The sequence below is a fragment of the Theropithecus gelada genome, chromosome 17, assembly GCF_003255815.1.
Source record: "Theropithecus gelada isolate Dixy chromosome 17, Tgel_1.0, whole genome shotgun sequence".
Lineage (NCBI taxonomy): Eukaryota > Metazoa > Chordata > Mammalia > Primates > Cercopithecidae > Theropithecus > Theropithecus gelada.
This window is the reverse complement of record NC_037685.1, coordinates 67,583,568-67,610,522: the sequence shown is the minus strand read 5'-3', so window position 1 is coordinate 67,610,522 and position 26,955 is coordinate 67,583,568. Positions and strand designations below refer to the sequence as shown.

Below are 26,955 nucleotides of genomic sequence, written 5' to 3'. Positions count from 1 at the left end.
GTGTGAAGTATTTGCAAAGGGACTGAGGGTAAAGTACGGGATTTTGATAAGAGACCAGACTTTAATATGCTTATGTTACAAAAGAAACAACTGAGAGAGAGAAAGAAGTCTTGAAGATCCTCATGTTCTAGTTATCTGTGGTTGCATAAAAATGAAAACAAGATTTATTGGCTTGAAACAACCACCATTTTATTGTAACTGTGTTTTTATGGGTTAACAGTTCCAGCAGGGCTCAGCCAAGCAATTCTTCTGCCTACATGACATTAACTGAGGTACTCATAGTGTTCAGCTGGTGGATGTAGTCAGGAGGGTCCAAGACGTTGCATATCTGGACCTTTTGCCGGCATGGTTGGAAGGCTGAGCTCAGTGGGGGCTGTCAACTGAAGCCTCCCCCATTGAGTAGTTTTAGGGTCATTGGACTTCTTTCATGGTGGCTCAGGGCTCCTGGAGAGAGTGTTTCAAGAGACAGGAAGGGGGCTCTGCCAGTCTCTTCAGGCCTGTGTCCAGGAATAGGCCCAGTGCCACTTCTACCATATGCTAGTGGTCAGAGTCATCACAGGGTCCTCCCAGATCCAAGGGGAGGAACCTAGACCTCACCTGTCAGCGGGAGGAATGTCATATAATTTTAATCCCCCGCAGCTGGTGAGGGGGTGTTGGTGATGAAGTGAGCATCCCTGAGGAGGCAGAAGGCAAGGGAATCCAGAACCAGGTGGAAGAATATCTTCCATGGAAAATGGAGAGGAGGAGTTTAGGCTCAATGTGAATTCACATGAGTTTTTCGATGGGGCCAGATCAGGAAGGAAGTTGAGCAAGTTCTTTGCTGAATGGTCCCCCTCCATCTGCTGAAGATTAGTGGGAGGATGATGGGGTTTGGGCTTGATGGGATGGGATGGTGGATAGGCTACTCTGGCTCTAAAGGGCTTCATTCCCATGACTGCTGCCTTGGCCAGGTCAAGACGTAGGGCCCGCTGGCCAGTGCTGTCCCATAGATCTCACTCATCCAAAGCAAAATGAGAAAAATACAGTGCACTGGGTATTTTTAAAGCTACATATTATACAATTGATATCCTAAGATTGTATTCTCCTTACTTTATTAGGTGTTAAAATAATGTTGATATTAGCAAATGATTATAATGAAATGATATGAGGAAACATTTATTCCTTGTTTTTTCATTATTTTTCATGTCCAGATCTAATGTTGGGAATCCTTTATTGGTCCCCCAAAGTTATGTCATAGTTTTCTTTTAAAAATTTTAATGGTTGATGAAAATTAAAATCTAAAACTACTCATCTAGTAGACTGAAATGATGCTTTGGGGTTGTTCACATCTGTGGCATTATTAGAAGGACTAGAAATCTTTGTTTCTCAAGAAGAGCTGTGACAAGGACCTCCCCCTTTCTCTTTAGAGATTTGCCTGGGAGCTACCATGAGGTAAACATCATCCCTGATTAGTTTTTGCCTTTCCCTCTTAACCTTTCTGACTATGTCTGTGAATCTGAAATGGTTGCTTCTAGTCTGTTTCCTTTCTTCCTCCTCCTCTTCCCCTCACCGGTTTTACATATGGTTTTGGGTTTTTGTTTGTTTTTAAGCAGTAGGGCAACATGATGTTTGCTAATGTTAAGGAAATGATGGTTCTGGCCAATATTTTTGCACTTGGCAAGTTTTTTTCTCTGACACTTGCATTCTTCTTAGTAGAACATATTAATCAAAATTAGCAAATTGTTACATTCTTGGAGAAATCCCATTCATTATATATTTATAAATACATAAACATGTTTTTTTCTTGTAAAGTATGTATTCTCCAAATGATGTCATCACATTTTTGTGTACCCATGAGTCTGACGTGATAATGGTTTAATAATTTTGGGGGTGTTCATTCACTTGAAAAGAAGGGAAACATTGAGCTTTGCCATAGTGTCCCACAAATGAAGACTTTTCCAGGACTAGACAAGTCTTAAAAATTCAAGAAAGGCAGTTCTTGGAGGGTTTCAAGTTGTATCTGGCCCAGATATCTTTCCCTGTGACTCCTCGTTTGCTTGAGATACATTTGTGCAGAGGAGAGCCCCAAGTAGACATCCGTGCCTTGTTTCCAATCTTAGACGGAAAATGTTGTCTTTTACTGTCACATGTAATGTAAGCTGTAGGCTTTTGTGCATGCTTTTTTATCAGCCTAAAAAAAAGTTCCCTTCTAGTCCTAGTTTAGGATTTTATCATGACTGGGTGTAAAATGTTGTCGGTCTTTTCTTCTCTATCTAGTAAGGTGATTATTTCTCCTCTTGTTTGTTAATGTGGTGATTATGACCAATTTTTTTAAATGCAAACTTCACTTTGTCTTAAGGTATAGATAATTTTTATTTATTGCTGGATTAGATTTGCTAATATTTTGTTAACAATTTTTGCATCTGTGTTTATGAAGAATATTGGTTTGAAGTTTTCTTACAATGTCTTTTTCTCAGACGGGTCTTATGAAATGGAAAGTCTTCTGTTTTCTGAAAGAATTTGTGTAGAAATGATATGTTTGATAGGATTTGACAGCGAAGTCACTAGGCTTGGAATTTTCTTCATGGAAAAGTTTTAATTACATATTCGATTTCTGTAATTATTATAGGACTAAATTCCCTATTTTTTCCTTTTGGTTGTTTTTTTCTGTGTCAGTTGGGTTAATTTATGTCTTTCAAGAAATTTGTCCATTTAATCTTAAGTGTCACATTCATTTAACAACATGATCTTATTATCATTTTAACATCTACAGGTCTGTGATGATGGCTGTTTTCATTGCCGGTATTGATAAAATTGTGTTTTCTGTCTTGTTTCTTGATCAGTCTAGCAAAAAAAGGTTTGTCCGTTTTATCAGTTTTATTGATTTTTTTTTTCAATGAAGCAGATTTTGATTCATTGATTTTCTGTATTAGCTCATTTTTTTATTTCATTGATTTCTGCTCTTTGTCTTTCTATACTTTTTTGTTTTGTTTTGTTTTTTGAGACAGAGTCTTGCTCTGTCACCCAGGCTGGAGCAGAGTGGTATAATCTTGACTCGCTGCAACTTCTGCCTCCTGGGCTCAAGCAATTCTCCTGCCTCAGCCTCCCGAGTAGCTGGAATTACAGGTGTCCACCACCACACCTGGCTAATTTTTGTATTTTTAGAAGAGATGGGGTTTCACCATGTTGGCCAGGCTGGTCTCAAACTCCTGACCTCTTGATCTGCCCACCTCGGCCTCCCAAAGTGCTGGGATTACAGGCGTGAGCCATTGTGCCCGGCCTCTGTACTTTGCTTTTAAAAACAAAAAAAGTCTTTGAAAATGTGGCACATATACACCATGCAATACTATGTAGCCATAACAAAGAATGAGTTCATGTCCTTTGCAGGGACATAGATAAAACTGGAAACCAGCATTCTCAGCAAACTAACACAGGAACAGAAAACCAAATACCGCATGGTCTCACTCATAAGTGGGAGTTGAACAATGAGAACACATGGACACAGGGAGGGGAACATCACACACCAGGGCCTGGCGAGGGGGCGAGGGGAAAGGGGAGGGGAGAGCATTAGGACAAATACCTGATGCATGCGGGGCTTAAAGCCTAGACAACGGGTTGATGGATACAGCAAACCACCATGGCACATGTATACCTATGTAACAAACCTGCAGGTTCTGCACATGTATCCCAGAACTTAAAGTATTTAAAAAAAAAAAAGTAGGCCAGGCGCAGTGGCTCACACCTGTAATCCCAACACTTTGGGAAGCCGAGGCAGGCAGATCACGAGGTTAGGAGATCGAGACCATCCTGGCTAATACGGTAAAACTCTGTCTCTACTAAAATACAAAAAATTAACCGGGCGTGGTGGTGGACGCCTGTAGTCCTAGCTACTCGGGAGGCTGAGGCAGGAGAATGGCATGAACCGGGGAGGCGGAGCTTGCAGTGAGCCGAGATAGCGCCACTGCACTCCAGTCTGGGCGAGAGTGAGACTCCGTCTCAAAAAAAAAAAAAAAAAAAAGTATTTGTAGGTAGAAACTTCTATCACTGATTTTAACCTTTTCTTCTTTTCTAATATAAGCACTTAAAACTAAAACTTCCTTTATGAAAGTTTTTCTCTAAGCATTGCTTCAGCTGCATCTCATCAACTTTGATATATTTCCACTATCATTCAGTTCAAAATATTTTCTCACATCCCTTGTGATTTTTTTCTTTTCACTAGTAAGTCTTTTCACGGTTTAGAAGTGTATAACTTAACTTGAATGTTTGGAGACTTTCTAGGTATTGATTTATAATTTAATTATGTTGTCATCTGAAAACATACTTTGTAAGGTTTCTGTCCTTTGATATTTTCTGAAACTTGTTTTATGGCCCGAAGTGTGTTCTCCCTTGATGAATGTTCCATATGCATTTGAAAACACTGTATTCTTCTGTTTGGAGGTGTAGTATTCTATAAATATTAATGAGGTAGAATTAGTCAATAGTGTTTTGAGGGTTAAATTTTTCAGTGACAACTCTTTTTCCCTTTCTTTTTGAGAGTTTTTGCTTCATGTAGTTTGAGATTCTGTTGTTAGATGCCTGTCTTCTTGCTGAATTGACCCACTTATCCTGAGGAAATGATAATGCTGATTTTTCTATGCTAGTACTCCCTGTCTTAAAAAATCTGCTTTGATATTAATATAGCTTTCTTATGATTAGTATTTGCATGGTTTTTTTTAACCTGTATATGTCTTTATATTTAAAGAGTTTCCCTTATAAATAGCGTGTAGTTGAATTTTGTTGTTATTTTTTACTCATTCTGACAATCTCTGTTATTTGTTTTCATATACTTACTGTTAAGTGCGGTTTTAGGTCCACAATTTTTCTATTTGTGTTCATTAGTCTAATGTATTTTCTTTTTCCTTTTTTTCTCTTTACCTGCCTTCCTTTGGATTTATCAAGTATACTTTAGCATTTCTTTTTATCTCTTTTATTGACTTTTTAGCTAAAACTATTTTTTTTTTATTGATCTAGGGATTATGACATGCGTCTTTAACTTGTGATAATCTACCTTGAATTGGTATTATGCCCTTAAAATACAACAGCATATTTCTAGTTACCTTCTTTCATTTTTTGTTATTGTTGTCATACATTTTACTTTTACATATGTTATTGTGTTAGTCCATTCTTGTGTTGCTATAAAGAAATACCAGAGACTGAGTAATTTATAAAGAAAAGAGGTTTAATTGGCTCATGATTCTGTAGGATGTACAGGAAGCATAGCAGCTTCTGTTTCTGGTGAGGCCTCAGGAAGTTCACAATCACGACAGGAGGCAAAGTGGAGCCAGTGTGTCACATAGCAAGAGGAGGAGCAAGAGAGAGAGAAAGGAGAGGCCCCAGACTCTTTTAAACCACCAGATCTTGCATGAACTGAGTGAGAACTCATCACCAAGGGGATGGCACTAAGCTAAACCCTAGAGCGCCCCCATGATTTAACACCTCCCACCAGGTTCCACCTCCAACACTGGGCATCACATTTCATAAGATTTGGAGGGGACAAAACATCCAAGCCACATCAGTTATCAACCCGGCATTGTGATTAGTTTTGCCTAAATGGTAAGCTGTTGTCCAGTTATCTAATATTGTACAACAAAGTACTCTAAAACTTGGCAGTGGAAATCAACAAACTGTGTATCATATCTCATGATTTTGTGAGTCACCACCAGTTTGGGCAGAGCTTGGCTCTGTTATTCTTCTCTGTGTGGTGTTAACCATGGCACTCCATGTGTTCAGCCAGCAATTGGCCTGTCTGGAGATTCCAGCACAGCGTCATCCACACATATGGTCTTCTGGTGGGTGTGGCTGCAGGTTGTGCTCAAATGGGCTGTTCTTGCCTGTGGTCTCATCACTTCTCCACATGGTATCTCCAGCAAGCTAGAAGGACCTCTTACATGAAGGCTTAGGATTCCATGAGACCAGTATGAAAGCTACATCTTCTGAAATACTGGTCCCAGAGCTCTCATAGAGTCACTCTCCAGATATCTTTTGGTTAAAGTAGGCACAGGCCAGTGAAGATTCAAGAGGAGAGGAAATGGACCCTGACTCTTCGTTGGAGAAATAAGTAATTTTCAGTGACTTTAATCTTAACTCTTAACTTTTTAACCCAAATATCAGATTCTTGTTTGCAGTAGAACAGGCTCTTCACTGTATACAAGGTTTTGTCTGAGTTGCCAAAATTCTCTCCCCATGAATTTCCCTGTATTACCATCTTTTGCTCCTGCATTTCTGCACTCAATCTTGGCTGCCACCATCAAAGGGACATAAAGTACAAGGACACTTTTTTCTTGCCTCTGTAGCAGAAATCTTAGCAGTATACAGCTGCTCTGGGCCTGTCAAATAAACATACTATTGGTTTTTAAAACATTAATAAGTTAGAAAACTACCCTTTAATGTATGCTACCATATTTATCATGTCTTAGACTCTTCACTTGTTTGTGCAAATCGTATTTCCATCAGATATTATTTCCCTTTATCTTCATGTAAGATAAAGACATTTTCAGATAAAAGACAACTTATATATTTTGACACCAGTGGACCTGCAGGGTAAGAAAGCTGAGGGAAATTCTTCAGGCTGAAGGGAAATAATACCAAATGGAAACGAGAATCACTGGAAGGACTACATAGCACCAGAAATGATAAATGTCTAAGCAAAAACAAACATTTTTCATTTTAAACTATTTAGAATACTTAAAACTGTTATAAGCAAAAATTATAGCAATGTATTATGGGGTTTATAACATATGTAGCTATAGTACATTTGACTATTACATGAAGAATGAGTGGGATAAATGCACTTGCATAACTTCTGCAGTTATACATTTTATGTGATGTCATAAAGTATTAATTCTAGACTATGAAAACTTCAGATATATATTGTAATCCCTAGAGCAACCCTAAAGAGATAGGCAAAATGCCTTGCTGTGAAGCCAAAAGGTAAATTAAAATTGGAATTTTAAAAATATTTTAAAAAGAAGGAAGGAAAGGAGGAACAGAAGAATAAAAAAGCAAAAGAGACTACAGGGGGAAAAAAGGTATGGTAGACCTTTATCCAGTTATATCCAACTTATAGGCAGAAGTTTTCAGAATAGATAAAAACAAACAAAAGCCAATACCTAGCTATCCACTGTCTGTAACAGAGAAGCTTTAAATATAAAAAAATAAATTAATAGAAATATATCCATTGTGGAAACAGGAAGTATAAGAAAATCAAATAGGCTGTTTTAATACTAAATAAAGTAGACTTGAAGACAAACAGTATTACCTGAGGTAAAGAGGGGCAATTTATAATGATAGAAGTGTCAACTTCTCAGAATGATATTAAAATCACAAATAGCATGTGATAAGAACTTCAAAATATTTGGATCAGAAATTTACAGAATTAAGTGGGCAAATAGATAATTTAAAAATGATTGCTGAAGATTTAACACTCCTCTCTCAGCAATTTATGCAACTAGACACCAAAAAATCAGTAAGCTCTAGAAGATGTGAACACTGCTCACCACCTCGATCTCATGAATATTTATAGAGCAACACTCCCAACAGCTGCAGCAGGAGACTCCTTCTCAGTGGCACATGGTACAGTCACTTAGACTGACTGTATACCGGGTGTAATGTAAGAAGCCTCAATACATTCAATACATTCAAAAGAGTTGAATTAAAAAGATGTGTTCCCTGACCACAAGGAAATTAAGTTAGAAATCGGTAAGAATAAGATTTAAAGGGGAATCTTGAATGGAAATTAAAAAAAAAAAAAAAAAATTCTAAGTAATCCATGAGTAAAACAAAAAAAAAAAATCACAAGAAAAATTAGAAAATATTTCAAAGTGAATCTATTGAGAACAGAATATATCAGCAAACCACCATGGCACACTTTTAGCTATGTAACAAACCTGCATGTACTGCACATGTATCATGGAACTTCCAATTTAAAAAAAGAGAATGCAATATATCAAAGTTTTTAAATAAACTACAACAAAGTTTAGGGAAAACACTGTGACTTTAAATTCTTATATTAGATAAGGCAAAAGGCCTAAAAATCAGTAATATAAGGTTCCATCTTAGGAAGCAAGCCAAAGTAAAACAAAGTAAACCCAAATAAGTGGGACGGTGAAGGGGGAGGAGGCTGGGAGAGAGACAGACACAATATATCACAATCATGAAAGAAAGAGGGATAATCATGATAGCTACTCTAAATATTTAAATACAAAAGAGTATACTTTGAACAATTTTAGGCCAGTAAATTCAACAACTTAGATATACTGGATAAATTCTTGAAAATCACAGTTTATCAAAACTGATACCAGATGAAGCAGAAAGCCGGAATAGCTCTATATTTAACAAAATTGAACTTGCTATCAAAACCTTACGAAAGAGAAAACACTCCGGTGGTTTTACCAGTGAATTTCAGCAAGCATTTAAAGAAGTAATACCAATCTTAAACATGTTCTTACAGAAATGGGGGGAGGGAATACTTCCTAACCCCTTTCATGGGAACAACATAACCCTAAGCCTGACAAAGACATTATTTATAAAGAAAATTACAGAACAGTATCCCTCATGAACTCAAAAATAAAAACACTTAACGTAATTTTAGCAAATTGAATCAAGAAATATATAAAGATATAATATGACCACATCAGGTTTATCCTAGAAAAGCAAGACTGATGTGACATTCAGAAGTCAACCAATGGGGCTGGGCATGGTGGCTCATACCTGTAATTCCAGCATTTTGGGAGGCCAAGGCAGATGGATCACCTGAGGCCAGGAGTTCAAGACCAGCCAGGCCAACATGGCAAAACCTCGTCTGTACTAAAAAAATAAAAAAATTAGCCAGGTTTGGTGGCACACACTGTAATCTCAGCTACTCTTGAGGCTGAGGCATGAGAATCACTTGAACCCGTAGGCAGAGGTTGCCATGAGCTGAGATGGTGCCACTGCACTCCAGCCTGGGTGACAGGGTGAGACTCTGTCTCAGAAACAAAACATAAAAAATCAACCAATGAAATTCACCACATTAACAGAATAAAGGAGAAAAACCATGTGATTAACAAATTCTGAAAAAATATTTGACAACGTTCAATATACCATTATCATTTTAAAAAATCTTTCAGCAAATAGATGTGGAAGACAACTTCCTCAATTTGTTAAAAGGCATCTATAAAAAGCGTATAACTAACATTCTACTTAGTGATAACATGTTGACTGTTCCTTAAAAAGATCAGGAACAAACTAAGGGTGCCTGTTCTTACCATTTCTGTTCCTCATCAAATAAATAATCCTAGCCATTGCAATTAGGCAAGATAAAGAAATAGACATACACATTAGAAAGGAAGAAGGAAAACTGGCTTACTATATGTAGATGGCGTGATTGGGTATAAAGTCAAAGCCCTAAATCATTTACAAAACAGTTACTAGAACCAAAGAATGACTATGACAGGGTTGCAGAAGATAAGGTACAAAAACCAATGGTATTTTATATATTAACAGCAAGTAATTATAAAGTGAAAATATAAATATGACATTTAAAGTAGAATAAAATAGCTTTAGGATACTTAGGAAAAAATACGCAATAACAACCACAAAAAAACCCCAAATGATCTGTACATTGATCATTCAAAATGTTACTATGAAAAGTTAAATAAAAACTAAGTTGTGCATTATACCATAATGATGAAAGACTCACCATTGTTAAGATGTCAGTTCTCACCAAATTGAAACATTATTTGAATCCAAATCATAATCCCAGAAAGTTTTTTTCCATAAAAGTTGACAAGAAGATTTTACAATGTATGAAAAGGACTTAGAATATCCAAAGCAATTTTGCAAAATTACAATAAAGTAGAATAACTTAAACTATCTTGACTTCAAGACTTACCATAAAGCTACAATCACCAGTAGGTAACTGGCATAAAAGTTAACAAATAGATCAATGGAACACAATAGCCCAGCACTGGATCCATATATTTATAGTCATTTGATTTTCAACAAAAGCACCAAAGCAAATATTTTGGGACACAAAAGTATTTTTAATAAATGATGCTGGAACAGCTAGATATCAGTCTAGAAAGAGAATCAACCTTGACCCCTTACCTCACAGCATATAATAAACTAATTCAAGATAGAGCATAGTCAGAGCTGTACTATAAAGCTAAAATTAGAACTTCTAGGATGACACTATTCAGTAGAATCTTCTGCTGTGTTAAAAATTATATCTTCATCATCTAATGCAGTAGCCACTAGCAACATGTGGTTATTGAGTATTCGAAATGTGACTATTGCAACTTAGGAAATGAATTTTTAATATATGTAATATTAATTTATATTTATTATGTTTAAATAGTCTCACGTCTATTGACTACTGTATTGGACATTACAGTTCTACAAGAAAATAGGAGAATGGCTTCATGAGCTGAGAGTACACAGATGTTCTTTAGCCAGGACATAGAAAGCAATAACCATGACAGAGAGAGAGTAAATAAATTAGATTTATCAAAATTTAAAACTTTTGCTATCAAAAAGTTTTAAGAAAATAAATATGAAAACTGCAGACTGGGAGAAAATATTTACCAAACAGATATCTGACAAATCCTGGTATCCAAGATATTCTAAAGAACTAACAAAACTAAAAACTAAAAAGACCTGCAATTCAGTTAAAATGTAGGTAAAATGTCTGCACAGATACTTCACAAAGGAAGCTATACAAGTGCCCAGAAGGCACAGGAAAAAGTGCTCAACGTCATTAGCTGTCAGGGAAATGCAGATTAAAGCATAATGGATAGGCCAAAATGCTAAAATGAAAACTGACAATATTAAATACCATCAAAGATTTGGAACAAGAGGTCTGATACACTGATGGTGGAAGTGTAAAATGGTACTACTTTGGTGTGGTAGAAGTTCTGCCAGTTTTTATAAACTTATAAAATGGCCCATCTTTTCTATTCCTACATATTACCCAAGAGAAATAAAACCATGCATTCACAAAAAGACATCTAGAATGTTCTAGCAGCCTTATTTGTAATAACCCAAAACTGGTAACAGCTCAAGTATTCATCAATAAGAGAATGAATAAGTAAGCTGTGGCATATTTACATATTATGGAATACTGTTGCTCAGTGAAAAGGAACAAACTGCTGATACGGTTAGCCCCATAGATAAATTCCGGAAACATTAAAACTGAATGAAAGAAGCTTTACAAAGAATACATGCTGTAAGATTTTATTTATATGCTTTTTGAAGAAAGGCAAAAGTGATGTGATATGGAAAAAAATATCAGAATTGTAGTTGCTTTATGGGGTTAGGGGATGGTATCGACTGGGAAGAAACATAAGGGACTTCCTGGGGTTGTGATAATGGATTTTCATGTGTGATTAGGATTGTCATTACATATGTATTTCAAATACATACAATTGTTATGTATTTGTCGAAACTCATAGAATGGGACTCATTGTGCATTTTTGTTTTATGTAGCGTTTACCTGAAAATAAAGTAATTTGAGCTGTAGCTACTGATACATTTAGGAGTGTAGTATGCTTATGTCTACAACTTACCTTGCTTTAACATATGTAAATATGTTGATGTATGAACAGTGGGATGACACATACATAATAAAGCAGATACTGGTTGACCATCTCTAATCTGAAAAGCTGAAATCTGAAATGCTCCAAAATCAAACTTTTTCAGCAGTGACATGAGATAGTGACACCTTTTCTTTCTGATGGTTCAGTGTGTACAAACTTTGTTTCAGGTACAAATATTGTATAAAGTTACCTTCAGGCTATATATATATTATAAAACATAAATCAGTTTTGTCTTAAACCTTGGGTCCCATCCCCAAGCTGTCTTATTATATATATGCAAATATTCCAAAATCCAAAAAAAGTCTGAAATCTTAAACACTTCCCCAGGCGTTATGTGGAGAGATACTCAACCTGTACAGTAAATGTTAACTGTAGACTCTTAAGTGGTGAGTGTATAGGTGTTCACTGTATAATTCTTTCAAATTTTCTGTATGTTTGAACATTTTTCTAATGTTGGAAAAATTTTAATAGCATTTTAATAGTTTCAATTATGAATGTGACATATGCCTGGCAAAAATATTTGGAAGATATAGAAAATAAAGGGAATAAAAAGATCCGTCATCCAGCCATCCAGAAATAACCGTACTGGATGTTTTTGTCTTCAGTCTTTTTTCCTAGGCTTCATTTTTACTTTGTTTAGTGGCTAGGATTATATTTTATATGCTGTTTTGTGTCCTACTTTTCCCCAATAAGCTTTGTAACATATCACTTCCACTGCCAGGTGATATTCTACTGAACTAATGTACTGTAGCTTACTTAAGACATCCTCCTATATTAAGTATTGTTTTCCATATTTTTCTAATATATTGCTCTGATGGGTTTCTGTGCATACACACTGTGCTCTGTGTTTTAGATTCACTCCTTAGGATGGATCCTTGTAAGTGGAAGTATCATGTCAAAGGGTGTGAGAAGTTTCAAAGCCCTTCAGACACATTGTCAAATTGTTGACTCTTCTAGCCTTCCCTTCCCAGAATAGTCCCTAAGACGCCTGCGCAGACACCCCAGAGTTCCTCAGAGCTCAGTGAGAACGCCATTTGAGTTACTCATTGGCCATATGTCAAACTAGGTTTTTAAATATAATTGCTCTGCCATTCTGATGTTTACAGAGGTTTAGTAACTTGCCTAAGGTTCCAGTTAGTAATAGCAGAACCACCATTCAACCCTGTAGATGTCAAGGTAGTATTCAGCACAAAACAGGGACTTAAAAATGTTTATTAAATGAACACATGGATAAATGAAACCACCAAGGGCTTAAGTCAGTTAGATCTACATTTCCCATCCCCCTTCAGAGCTGCGAAAGACAGGTTAGTTTCTTTCTGATACCTGCATCTTGGTCTACTCATTCTGTCTGTACCTACCTCATGTAAAGGAAGCAGCCTTCTGATTTTCTTATTGCTCAGGCCACGAAGTCATGTGATACAAGATGCTAGCTGATCTGCTGTTGGAAACGTGGTCTAGGTCCCAGTGACATGAAGGTCCTGACTGCTCTTTGCCTTCTAGGCTTCTAGTGTGAATCGCAAAAGGATTTTTATATCGTGTACAGTTCTCTGCTGGGAGGGCAGAGTGGTCCGCACGTTTCCGTAGGCAGCAGGGGGTGGGAAGGGTGCCCCCCTCAGTAACTGGGCATCCAGCGCTCTGCGGCAGGCCTGAGGTGAGAGAGCTGGGGCTGCCGTCAGCACACACACTGCACTTGGGCAGTGGTTCTTTGTGCAGTGGTATGTGTGGGTACCCCAGGAAGCTGGGATTTCAGGGGCTGTGAGGGCTGCTGGCTTGTAGGGACACCGCCTTTCTCTGAAATGGAGACTGCGTAGGGAGGGGTGGTTCTTTTACAAACATACCCAGGAGGAAGGGTGGTTTGTCTTTGGGTACAAGGAAGAAAATGAGACTAATTATTCTTTATGTATTGCAATTCTGTGTCCAGAGAAAGAATCAAATACTGCTGCGAGCAACTGCGTACTCTCTTGCCGTATGTAAAGGGGAGAAAGAATGACGCGGCTTCAGTTCTTGAGGCAACAGTTGATTATGTGAAATATATCCGGGAGAAAATCTCTCCAGCCATTATGGCCCAGGTATTTGACTCCCAGAGCTTTGAATTTTATCCTTATAGACAACGCTTTAATACTACAATTTTACTTCTTTGAATTTTTTATCATTGGAAAGTATGTGTCTTTGTTTGTATGTAGAAATGTCAGTATCTACCTAAATATATTTCTGTATTTTTTAGATTACAGAAGCACTTCAGAGCAACAGGAGGTTTTGTAAGAAACAACAGACACCCATCCAGCTCTCTGTCCCAGGCACTGTCATGGCACAGCGGTATGATGAGGGCTCTTGCGAATCTGAAGTCTGCTAGCTGTTTTCCTCCCATGTCGATGCTAAACACGTAGACAAAAACTGATCCCATCCACAGTGAAAGCGCAGGGGCATATTAAGGGTCAGTGAACTTCTCTAATTGCCAATGTGTATCATTTCGTTGCAGTGATAAACACAGGTAATATTCTCAGGTCCATGGTTTTTTCATCATGTGACTCACCCTTGCTTCTCCTTTTGTTATTTCTGAGATCCTTAAAATTGGGGCTTTCTCCCTTGTGAGTGTAGGGATGGTGGCGGTCCAGCAGGGACGCGATGGCTTCTGGTGTTCCTCCATCCCGGAGAGGTCTCGGGCCCTGGAGCTGTCCAGCCCTGGTTCAACTAGTGGTGCTTAAAGCAGGTCGCTAGTGCCAAATGTGACTTCCCAATTGATTAGTTCCTTCCGTAGGTTGATGAGAATATGTAAACAGAGAGAAAGTGTGGAGAAAAACACATCATTCCTGCACATCCTCAGAAATCATCGTGGGTCTTGTGTCTGTGTTCATATGTAAATAATCCACAGTGGAGGCTTTATCAGTGTTTTTAGAACTTGAATGATAAAAGGGCAGTTGAACTCAGCAATGTTCACATCGTTTTCCTTGAAAAATATGCAAAGAATTTTTTCTGTCCTTTCAAGGGAAGATAGTGTGACGAGCACTTACTCCCCTGAGAGAGGGCTCCAATTCCTGACTAACACGTGCTGGAATGGGTGCTCCGCTCCTGACGCAGAGGGCTCCTTGGATGAAGCCGTGAGAGGTGAGCTTCACCTAACATCTGTGCCACTTACAGGGGGACCTGCACTGCCCTGCAAACCCCCAGGCTCCTGTGCATTCACCACCATAACCAGGGAATCCAGGAGAGCTGACGAGTCCTTCAGGTGTTGTCAGCCTCAGGTACACAAGGTGGCTACAGGTATTTAAACAGTGTTATGTCAGAAACTGGGCTCAAAATTGACTGTAATTACCAGAAAGCTCATTTTGTTGATAGATGATAAGCACACTGGTGACTTTGTTTATAATATAAATAGAATCTCAGGGGAGGTGAAGTGTTCATATTATTTCAGGACTGACTGTGTCCTGAGCATTTAACATATTTATTTGCTTCCTTCATGCCTTTGCTTGCATGTCACCTCTCAAAGAGATCTTCTCAGCCACCCGGATAAAACTGCACATTCCTCCCTACCATAAACATGACGCAAGGCACTCCTCACCCACTTTCTCTGCTGTATTTGTCTTGGTAGCACTCACTGCCTCCTGCTGTTCTTTACTCCTGTGTTTTGTTTGTTGCCTATCTTCTTCCATTAGAATGTCACCTCCATGAAGGCAGGGAATTTTCTGGCCGGTTTGATACATTACTGTATTTCTAGTACCTAGAACAATGACCAACACACAGGAGGGGCTCAAGAAATCTCCTTATATGAATATTCATTGTGGAACAAATGCTTTCCCACTGGGAGTCATTTTTGTTATATGTGCTATATAAACCTAGTCATGCCCGTGTACCTGAAATAACAAGGTGGAAAAAGATAGAGGAAAAGAACACAGCTCGCAGTTTATGACGTTCAGTATTCCTGAAGGTGAAGTTACTCTCCATCTAGAAACCAGGAAGGTACGGACCTCTTGACCTAAATGTTAGATGCTAGATGACAGGACTGCCTGTCTCCTCAGCCTCTCAGTCCTAGATGACACTTCCGACTTCCTCCAACAGGCTCTGCTCTCACCAATGTACCAGGAATGTCCTTCCTCCCTCACCTGCCCTGGGCAGCACCAAGTCCATCCCTAGTTCTCAGCTTAAATGTCCCTGCCTCAAAGATGGGGACACAGAGATGAATGAAAGGCAGTTCTTGTTTTTATGAAGCTCACAACCTAGTGGTGGAAAGGGTCACAAAAGAAAATATGGCCCAGACAGTCTTGTAAGTGCTGCAGTAGAGGCACCGTGCGTAGATGGGGATGTGGACGGGGATGTGGCGGAAGCCATGGGAACAAATGAAGGGTACTCAGGATGGTGTCTAAAGTCAAAAGAGAAGGGGCCCCCAAATAGAACCTAGCCCTGATTCTTCATATCACCAAAGAAGCTTCAGGGTGTTATTTTAGTCAATTTAGACTTTTCTCCTGACTTAGAGAAGAGAAGAGAGGATAAGAGGGAAAAAAAAAAAAAAGTTGCCATAAGCCATGGTTAATCTACTTAAAGTAGCGGTGGCTGAATGTGATATGGAATGATTACATCAGCCTAGATTAAATCAGATAGAGGTCAGGCCACAGGCATATGCCTGTCAATGTTACTTTTTTGTACATACAATACTATTTATGTCCTGCAGACACTCTGAAACATTTTGTGGCAGCGAGTTCAGGCCTTTCTGTGCCCCAGCATTTCGAGGCACTACCTCCCCTAAGGAGACTGATCTTGGGAAGCCAGAGATATGCTAGGACCATAGATCTGTGGCATGTTCAAACCCTAGGAGGCCTTGAAGGTGAAGGAGTCAAAACTCCCATTTTTATTTGATGTAAATACATTTTTGTGTTTGAAAACCAGTGCCGATCCTTTACTCACCTGGCTAAGATAATCACTGTGTTCATTTTTTGACGTATTTCCTTCGAGTCTTCTTCCAGGTATATTTTTCTATGGTAGTAATCATTGGACATCCATTTTGTTTCCTGAATTTTTTTACTTAACTTTGTGTCATACATACGTATATTTGTTGTTATACATCACTCATCACCATTTTAATGGTTTTAATTATTTATCAAGTGATTTATAGAGTAATTTTCTTAGCCATTTTCCAATCGCTACATTTAGCATTTGCAGTTTGAGGGGAGAGTGATTTTTTATGTCATGTGATAGGAAATATTTTCCCATATATGAGGGTTTCTATATTTTGGACTTTTCCTTGGACTAGATTCCTAGAAGAGTATAATGGGTTCCTGGAAGAGTGTGATGGGTGAGTGAGAGAACAGAGAACGTGAATGTATGTATAGCTCTTAATGCATGTTGCCAAGTTGTTTTGGAAAGAGGATCGGAGAAGTTCAATCAGTTAAGTCTTCCAAATTTCACTTTCACCACCCGCATCAGGAAATTGAAGGCTAGAGAAGTTAAATGACCACCCGAAGTCTCAAGGTTTCTGTGCTGAGCCCGATCTGTAATACATACATGTTTTAACCTTATCAGCTTGCCTTTTTCTGTCCTTTTTCATAAATCTCTGTATATATTTGCTTAAATTATTTTTCCACAAACATTTCAGATACATTTGTATTTAAAGTAGACGTGCCATTATATTACTTTACTTTCAATGTTATTGATGTCCAGTAGAAAATAAACATTCATGGTATTATTTGAGGTTACATTGTTAATATTATATATTGAATTTTTTCTTCTAGTTACCATGTAGAATATAGCTGTATGATGATATTAACCATTCTGCTGAATGGAGTTGTTCTTTCCAACCTTCTTCCTTGCTTCAGACAGATTCCGTTTTGATTGACATGCACATTCACATACATCAAAAGGCACAGGGATCTTCCGCTTCTCTAACATCTGTCTTTTAATGACACATGAACGCTAATTTATAGTGTGTGTATTGCTCTAAATGTCACAATTAGAAAGTTCACTTTGTTTTTCCATCAGCATTCGGGTGTAGCGGTAGCACAGATTTGTAATGCGAGGAAATGAAACAGCGGGCAGTTTATGTCAAATAACAGTCGTTCCGAATTACAGAATTGTGGATACTGACCCATATTTGTTTTCTTTCTCATTAAAGTTCCGTCAAGCTCCACCTCAGAGAATGCTATTGGTGATCCATATAAAACTCACATTCCCAGTGCAGCGCTCTCTCTGAATTCCTTGCATACTGTCAGATATTATTCTAAAGTCACCCCTTCCTACGATGAAACTGCCGTAACAAATCAGAACATTTCAATCCATTTACCTTCAGCCGTGTCCCCGGTCTCAAAGCTTCTCCCTCAGCACTGCACTTCTGCGTTGGGCCAGACGTGCACTACACATCCCAACTGTCTGGTAAGTTTTCAGGGGTCCATGGATCAGATTGGACCCTTTCACTCCAGCCAGCAGAAACCCCCGACCCCCATTTTGTTGTTGCGACTCTGGTTGGAAGACTGGGACCTAAGGGCTTGATTCTGAGTCTCTCTAACCTGCTGGGTGAAAAGGAGATGCAGTCGACCCGTGCTCTCGCTCCCCATGCTGCAGGGCAGGTGTCTAATATCCAGAACCACTGAAGCTGGATGGGACTGTGCTAGTTTGACAGTGACAGGTGGAATCTGATCTCCCCTAGCACTGATTCCCCTCTGCCCGCCTGCTTCTACTCAGAGCTTCCGCAGTGGCACATCCCACCTTACCACCCTCATCCTCAGCTGGTCCCATCACTAACTGCTGCTTATCTCTCAGGTGGGCAGCATCACTCACACTCATCAAAAAGCTTTCTTTCAGTCGCCAGCCAGGCTGGTTTCAGATACCAGGTGTCTTCATACAGCAGATATTTACTGAGCACCCACTATATTCTGACACTGAGCTTGTCATTGTGCTAAGAATGTGGCATACAAAGGTAGACACGATCCCTGCCCTCATGCAGCTTTAGTGTTAAGGGGATGCAGACAAAGAAGCAGAAATTACAATATGGTTGAAGCAGGTAGGAGGAGTGCCCCACTGTATATATCAGCTAGATGTGGGCGAGGTTAGCGACTGCTCGCCCCTGGAGAAATGCCATCTATGCCAATCTCTAGCTGCTAAGAATTAGCCAGGTAGAGGGGTGAGGAATCGGAAGTGAGGAGACAAGAGCAGTCCTGGCAGATGGACCAGCATAAGAAACAGTCATACCTGCATTGTTTGGAAGAGCTGTCTAGTGCTAGAGGAAGACTCAAACTAGGTTGGCCTACTTAAAAGGGACTTCTGTTAACTTTAATATAGTTGCTAATACTTTTGCATATTAACAGTAGCCAACATGTTTTGAGCACTCAATAATAGTGCCAACTACTCTATGTACTTAATGCGCATGATCTTATGAGAATCCCTGAAGTGATCCTTTGAAGGTAGATACTGTTAAAATCTCCATATGATATCTATAAAATGGGAATAATAGTGACCTTCCAAAAGATATTTGTAAGAAAAATATTCTAAAGAGAATTGCGAAGAAATGTTAAAATATGTAGTGTCTACAGATATCATAATGTTGCTAATGATCATTAGTATTCCAATAGGAAGGCTAGGGTAAATGAAAGAAAAGATTACAATATTATTATTTTTTAATTGTTGGCCTGTACTTACTCTGTGTGGGTTTTGTTGAATTGTTGTGAGAAAATAATTCCTTTTAATAAGAATACATATTTTAAAACCTGTAAGCTTATTCACCTGAGGATTTCACATAGTTTTGCAAATCATTTCAGATTGTTTTATGATATAGAAAATACAATCATGACATTATGAGTAAGAATGGGCGAGGATTCAATTAATGTGGATTTTTCCCCCTTCTTTGCAGCAACAATTTTGGGCATATTAAAAGCACATGTTTGAAATTCACACTCTCAACCACCTACTGGGCGCAGTTTGACAATCTAGGAAAAGTGGAACAAAGAATGATTTTGAAAGCTCCACCCAAAGACCTAATATCAAAAGAGTTGGCAAGGTTTGGCTTCTGATAAATGCACTCAAAGCTTCTGCAGATAGAAAGACCAGCAGCGAAAAAGCTGGCCGCACACTGTCACTCATCTTCATACACACTTGGATCCCCGCCAGCCAGAGAGCTACGAGAACAAATGGCCTCGGTGACCTACACTCTTTCTTCTCAAAAAATATTCCACAATTGATGAAAAAAGCATGCTATAAGGAAGATCCATGTAGACACGATAAAATGATAAGATTAGGAAGGTGTGTTGATACCTCGTGTCAGTGAGTACAGATATTGCAACTTGATTCTTATTTTTAGTATCCCTGTGAATTACTGTCACTCATTTCTAGGTGGTGTCTTTTCCTTATTTGACATTTTAGAGTGTTTCCTTCTTCATTCACCATCCAAACTAAGATACGCAGAGAGATGCTGAAAGAGGGGTTTACCTCCCTACTTGACTACTAATGAATAAATTGATGTGTGCTTTTGCATTTCACAATCCATTGAGTGAAACGATGGCTAATAGGTAAATATTTCTTTCTGGACCTTTAGTTACAGACTAGCAGGTCTTTTGTTTTTCATCTCTTCCTCCCTATGGGTATTAGAAAGGACAGTTGAAACTAAGGGGGAAAAAAGGTTTGTTTTATATTTCACTGAATTGTTCTTATACGTAAATTTTATTATTAAATAAAATACTCAGTTTTCACCCTGAACATTGTAATCCATTTTTATTTTGTTTAATAAATATCTGTTCTCTATTTTAGTAGTATTATGTAGGGAATTTAATTTCCTAGAGTTTTGAGAAGCTTAAAAATTACTGTAGGCATAGCCTAATTCTCATGTCAAACCGTACAGCTTTTCTTTGAGGCTACCAAAATGATGGAATCTGTAGATGTTTGACATACTTTAAAAAGGAACAAGAAGTTTCCAACTAAGGTTTTATTCTTATTATTAAAAACAGGTGCTTGATTCTTCATTCTCTTTCCTTTAGAAATAATTGCTTTGACATTAGAAGAGAACCTGTTGAGGTATTTTGGACACTGGGACTGCTGCCTGTGTTCCCAGCTGGTCTTAATCGTTGCTGGCACTTTTGGTTTGCACCAGGGTTTCTTTATATCTCCATGTGGGCTATGAGAGAAGCCTGTGACTGGGAATTCTTCAACAGAGGACCTAAAAAGTGTGACCCCTAGAGCCATCTCTCTACTTGCTGCTCTCTCAGTCCCCTTTTCCTTTCAGCATAAAGAGGAGGCTACCAGATCGATCGTTAGAGCTCTCTGCTTTCCGAGGCTGGGTCCCATGATCCTGGACTTCATGCAAGTGTCCAAATTCATTTCTAATACGAGAATTTCATTTTTAATAAATTATTCTCTTCCAAGTGAGCTCAACTCTTAGCCAAGGAAGAAAGGTTAGTTGGGTTTCACCTTGTAGAAACAGAGCAGGATTTTCCTTGTAAAATCAAGTTGGCTGGTTATGAAACAGACAGTTGCAGTGTTATTTTCACAATGAAGAAGATGCAAAGAGCTTGCCTAGAAAAGGTGACAGCTTGTAGGTTTCATGCTGGTAACAGCAGAATGAATGAAAGATAGTAGATGATCTGATATAGGGGCTGTGATAAAGGGCAAAGAATTAAGGATGCCACCGACGCTTCTGGCTTCAGCAGCTAGCGAGGCAGGATTGATGTTCATTGAGACAATGCAAGGAGAAGAACCCTTGGAGTCATGGCACTAGAACATGACAATTTTATATGGGGACATGTTGCATTTGAGGTATTTAAATGATATCCGAGTTGAAGTAGCCAAAATACATTCAGATATTGCAGCACAGGCAATAGATCTAGATGAGAGACATGGTTTGGGGTGTCAGCACTGGAGGGGAATGCCAAAGTGGGGGGATTAAACATTAAATGGTGGGAGTGGCCTGGATGACCCAGTAGGAACTTGTGACGCTACAGTTCTATCATACTATATGATTCATTTTAAGAGGTCACTCGACCAGGCTCCTGATGACACAAGGCATTGCAAATCACCGGAGATTCAAGGTACATGGGTAAAACCCTCAAAGGCAGAGGGCACAAGTTGTCGGTGGCAGCTGTTTGTTTATTGGCTGTTTTTTGAATGTTAAGAAACTAAATTGCTCTGAACTTGTAGCTTCTGAAAAATTCGAAACATAGACAATACTGGCTCTATTTCTAGTCTGGAAAAATAGTAATGAACTGCTGAGGCAGAGCAGTGCCTCCCCCTTTCCATGGGGCATCAGCTTCCCTTTGGTCCCTCCCCACCCAGCCTGCCTCATTCATTGAAGTGGTGTGCCCGGTCCCAGTAGGTGTTCCAGTTTGGTTCCAAAAGCGGTAGTGATTCTCTATACAAGGAAATCATTTCGGGAAGGGAGGATGGAGAGGTTTGTTAAAATGCAGATTCCCAGGCCATATCCCCACAGGGTCAGATTTGGTAAGCCTTACTCCCTGGTGCTTGGGAATCTGCATTTAAACACTACAAAATGTGTTTGCTAGTATTTGATTATTCCTCTTAAACACATCCAATTCACATAAAGAGACACAGATACCCATAGGGGACAGAATAGATACAAACTAAAACCATATGTCATTGACTTCCAAACCTGGCAGGGCCTCAGAAGCACTCATAGGTTGATTAAAACTGTACATTCTCGGACTTTCTCCCAGAGATTCTGATTCCATAGCTCTGGAATGAGTCCCAATACTCTGCATAGGATGATTAGGATGATTCTGATGCACAGCCAGGTGTGAGAGCCCCTGTTAACTTACAGCACCCTGATCAAGTGCATGTTAAGGGCTGGAGTGGAGCACAAGGAGCACCGCCCTCCTCAATAGGCAGTGATGGAGAGACTCATTCATTACTCCCACAGTGATTAAGAAAGGGTTTGCTGGGATGGGTTCCCGAAACTGCTTTGGTAAGTTAGAAGGATGAATAGGTAGTACAGCTGGGAAACTCAAAGGCGGGAGTGAACCCCGTGAATTTTGAGTAGGTATTCGCAAGGAGTGAAAACCAGAAAAGTGATGTGGGGTTTCACTCATTTGGTTTATCTAGATGGCAGTGGAAACTGCATGAAGATTCTGAATTTTTATCAAAGCTTTCATATTTTGTGAAGTTACTCTAAAGGTATTGTTAAAAACAGAATGTCACTTTTGAAAACAAAACAAACAAACAAACAGAAAACAACCTTGGAAAGGATCTGTCATTTCTCTGAATGGCATTGATGTAACAAAATCTTAAGACCTGAACCTGAACTTCCTGGTATTTTTCTACCCACCTATCGCACATGCCGCTGGTTTCCCCTTTTCTTCTGTGCATCTCCCTGTTATATGGAAGTAGGAAGCAGGAAGCCCACAGATCACCTTGATCAATCCGGTATCAGGAGCTGTTTTCATCACCATGGAAACCTGACACTCCTATGGAAAATGGAGAAACCTCTGATCTTCGTATTGTAAAAGGTTTTTTTTTTTTTTTTTAACACCCTAGAATGATGTTCTTTTTGAAAACAAGATACACATACAAACACACGATTATATTACACATCTTGTATGCGGTTGAATTTTACTCATCATGCTTGTAAAAATATTAATTTATGCTCAAAGCAAAGGTTTCTATACATAAGATTATAAAATAAGAGGGCTTAAGTGCCACTGGAAGAAACTTCAGGGAAATAGACTTCTAAAATGCACAGATTGTTCTAAGAAGAACATGTATCCCAAGTAGTCTTTGCAAATAGATATTCCTTTCTGCTTATTTCTTACCCAGGTAGTATCAAGGCTATGTAAGGGTGTTGGGAGTGGTGCATTTCATAAAACACTGAATTTTTCCTCCTTTCAATCTGCATCAAGCTATTTCTTTTTGTCCTTCAAAATAATAGCCAAATGTTTAAAAATTCTCTGCTTAGGACTCCATGTTATTTTAAACCCTCAATAACAGATCTCAATATTGTCTGCATCCTGTAGATTATTTTCCACATGGTCCTGAAATAAGACTCAATTTTGAACTGGAAACTTTTGAAAAGTAGAAAATCTTTCCTATAGTTGTGTGTATATTAGGATAGGCACACAAAAACAAGAATAAACTCACTGAATACTTTCCCTACTGCTTTAGGCTAAAAATGGTTCTCTCATGTTGTGGTATTCTAATGCTGCTGACTCTTGTTTATAGAACATTAAGGAAGGGGTGAAAAACTTACAGCACTCACATCACTGGGGTAGTTACTTGTTTCTTTAATATTTTTAGATTTTATTTACCATAATCAGAAAGAAGGCCAATGGGGTTGGAACACTGATTTTTATAATTGAATGGAGAATTATAATTGAACCATGTCAAATTTAACTGGTAAAATAAAGTTGTTAAGTATCTTTCTAAAGGAAACATTATAGGCTTTTTCTTTTTTTCAGTACAATAGGAAGTTCTACTTTTTTATAGGGTTAGAGAGTCAGGAACTGGATGAAAATGCCCCTAAGCCTTTGAGAGAGTTAAAAGAAAGGGAGAAAGACAAAATACCAATTGAGCTACCTTTTTTTTTTTTTTTCCTTTAGAAGTAGAAAATAGTATTTGGAAAAATTTGAATATGAACACATTGTCTTGGGTTCTTAATCTTATGCAACTGAGAAACTAGTACAAGATTTACTCTGAGCTCAAAGTAATATTTCCTTGCTTTCTTGAGTCATGTGAGAAGCATCGTATATGGGGAAGGGAATTCCTTTCTTGACCATCATTGCCCTCACCCTGTGAAGCAAGAGCTGTGAGTTTCAATATAAATATTATTGCTGGCCACCAGACTTCCCAGATCCTTTTCAAAAACCCTAGCCGCAGCATTTGACTGGCAGAGGATGTGTTTATACTTAGTCTCACTATCAATTCTCCCTAAAATGGAAAACCTGTAACAAAGGATGCACTAAAGTACTGCCCCCCAGGGCAGGCTTGTGTCAGCACAAGAGGCAGTTACAGGGAGATCATGTTAAGGGATTTGCACTTAACCTTGGCTCCGGTCCAGCCAAGGCTGGGAAAAGTACTCCCAGTTCTCTACCCCAGCAGCAAATGATGTAATTCACACAAGGAGGCACGTCCGCCGACCTGGCTTGGCAGAGGTGAGTGCAAAGGTGCTTGTATAAATGGTTTGCTTGTTGAGGCTCAAAATGGTTTTTGAAAAGAAGGCGCTTAACCAGCATTTTATCACAGGTTAACTGCATTAGAGAAATTGGGTTAAAATGTTAAATCTCAGCTGCTAGAACCAGCTTTGTGTCATTTGGGTATTTCCTTCAAATGCTAATGAAAGCTCAAGAATACTAATCAGATCCCATTGGCAAAGCCAAGCCAGTCATGGCAGGTTTCCAGCTGAAAATTATTTTTCACTGTCTACACTTGGATATTCTGCTCCCACTTGAACAAAGGCAAGACAAAGTCATTGGTGATTCTACTCCTCCTATGCCCAGTCCAGGCCTCCCGCAGCATGTCCCTACAACTGCTCTTCACAAATCTCAGGCCCTTGCCTCTGTAATGAATAGAGCTCTGCTTCTACACCCTCAGTGCCTGATGCAAGACCAGACACTACTTGCCCACTGCTTAGGCCGGGGCACTGATTACCTCACCCAGAAGAGACAGCTGAGTGTCGTGGAGAAAGCACGAGACTAGAAGTCAGAATGCTGTGAATAGAGCCTAGCTCACTACCCATTAGCTGCATATATTTGGGTAAATTATTTGCCTTTTTGCACTTGTTTCCTCTTCTGTAAAATGGGAGTAATGAAATTTATTTACTTATTCAGGGTCTGAGGATTCAAGATCATGTTTATAAAACTTCCTGGCATGTGGTAGACCCTTGCCCAATGGTAGCTGCTCTTCTTATCTTGCCACCTTCCCTTCCTGCAGCCTGTCTACTCCCTAATACACAATCTGCACAGAGGAAGAAAAATCATGGTTCTTACTGTCACTTCATACCACTCTTCCTGGCTCTGTAGCATCCTAAACAAGGAGAGGTTTTGGTTCTGAGGGGCTGCTGGGATTTTCTCCAGGCAGATTTGACTGTCTGGCTGCTGCTGTTGGATAAGCAGAGATTTAACTGGGGTTTCACCAAGCACGTTTGACAGAGAAGATAAGGGCTAGGAAGTTGAATAAGTATGCAAGGGAGTCGTGATCAGGAAGACCCTGGGGATCTTGGCTTTACAAGTGAGGAGGGTGATGGGCCCTGGAAAGTGGATCAGTGGATGCAGGGCTCCACCTGTGTGGTTAAAAAATTGTTGATGTCAAAGTAGGTAGAGGGATGAGATGTGAGGGTAAGGTGTGGGGAGTGGGCGGGGGGTAAAAGTAGATGTAGCAGTTAGTGAGTGGCATACTCAGAATGGTGGGTATGGAGGGGGTATGACTGTGGGAATATTCTTTCTCCTTTATGGAAAAGAAAAATGTGATCATACAAGGCTACAGAGAGAACAGGTAAACCAATAACTCCAGCAAGACCCCATCCGTCCAGCACTGTTAGCCATTGAGAATCCCATTCCTACAACCATTCCAGACAACAAATAACTTAAAGCACATACTTTATTTTAATGACTTGGAGTGAATTCTTACTAATGACCAATTTGCTGAATGCATCAATCATATACCAGGGGATATGGTACTTGCACAGAGAGAAAGGGCACGAGACAGGGAGAGGATGTGTGAGCACTTTAAGGAAGAATATAACATGCATCAGTATTTTCAAAGAGAACCATTTCCAGGGAGTTACAAAGTCTTCATGAAGTAATAAATTTCTATTTTAATAACAGGGGACTGTAATTATTAGCTGATCACTTGCCTTTTTGCAGTCAATAGCACAGGTAGGACCTTAATGTAATTTTCTACAAAGAAAATAAATATATGAACAGATGTTTATAATAATAATTGAAAAACCAGTGGAGTCATTTCTCACCAACTAGATATGACAAACATTATAAAGTTTTACACAGTGTTGGTGAGGGATTGAGGGAAAACTATCATATATGTGGGTAGGAATTAAATTTGCATCAATTATTTGGCAACATCTATCGCAAGTGTAAATGTACATACCTTTTGTATTAAAATTCAGAGACAAAGAGACTTAGATGAATGTAGCCCCAGAAGCAGAGTTCAGAACTATGGAGTAAGTGTAAAGTGCTCCATATGCTGAGAAAGCAAAAGGAAAGGCCTTCAGACTGATGGAGTGTGACAGGATCCAGATGAGCCCTCTTCTTGAGTTGAATTGGAAGTACTTTTTAAACTGGGTAGGATCAAGTTAGCATTTCAAGAATGTTTGGGAAAAGCAGATTATTCCAGAAACAGCAATGGGGAAGCAATTTGAAATTGAAAAAAAAAAAAAGAAAGCTGCATTCCTACAACCCCCCCCCCCCCCCACAAAATACTGTAAAATCAT

General features: G+C 39.0%; 1 protein-coding gene across 2 annotated transcripts in view; it reads left to right on the top strand.

Moving 5' to 3' along the window:
• The window catches only part of SOHLH2 (spermatogenesis and oogenesis specific basic helix-loop-helix 2), a 46,460-nt gene extending 26,193 nt beyond the window's left edge, over nucleotides 1-20,267 (top strand). Inside the window, exons 7-11 of one of the 2 annotated variants that reach the window (XM_025364333.1) lie at nucleotides 13,513-13,660; nucleotides 13,816-13,907; nucleotides 14,578-14,696; nucleotides 17,695-17,951; nucleotides 19,426-20,267. In XM_025364333.1, coding sequence (XP_025220118.1) covers nucleotides 13,513-13,660; nucleotides 13,816-13,907; nucleotides 14,578-14,696; nucleotides 17,695-17,951; nucleotides 19,426-19,446 — 637 coding nt within the window. In that variant the 3' untranslated portion in view covers nucleotides 19,447-20,267. Of the gene's footprint in view, nucleotides 1-5,220; nucleotides 6,418-13,512; nucleotides 13,661-13,815; nucleotides 13,908-14,577; nucleotides 14,697-17,694; nucleotides 17,952-19,425 lie in introns of those variants that run through there. The other variant, XM_025364334.1, reaches the window with a different exon arrangement.
• The last annotated feature ends 6,688 nt before the right edge of the window (nucleotides 20,268-26,955 follow it).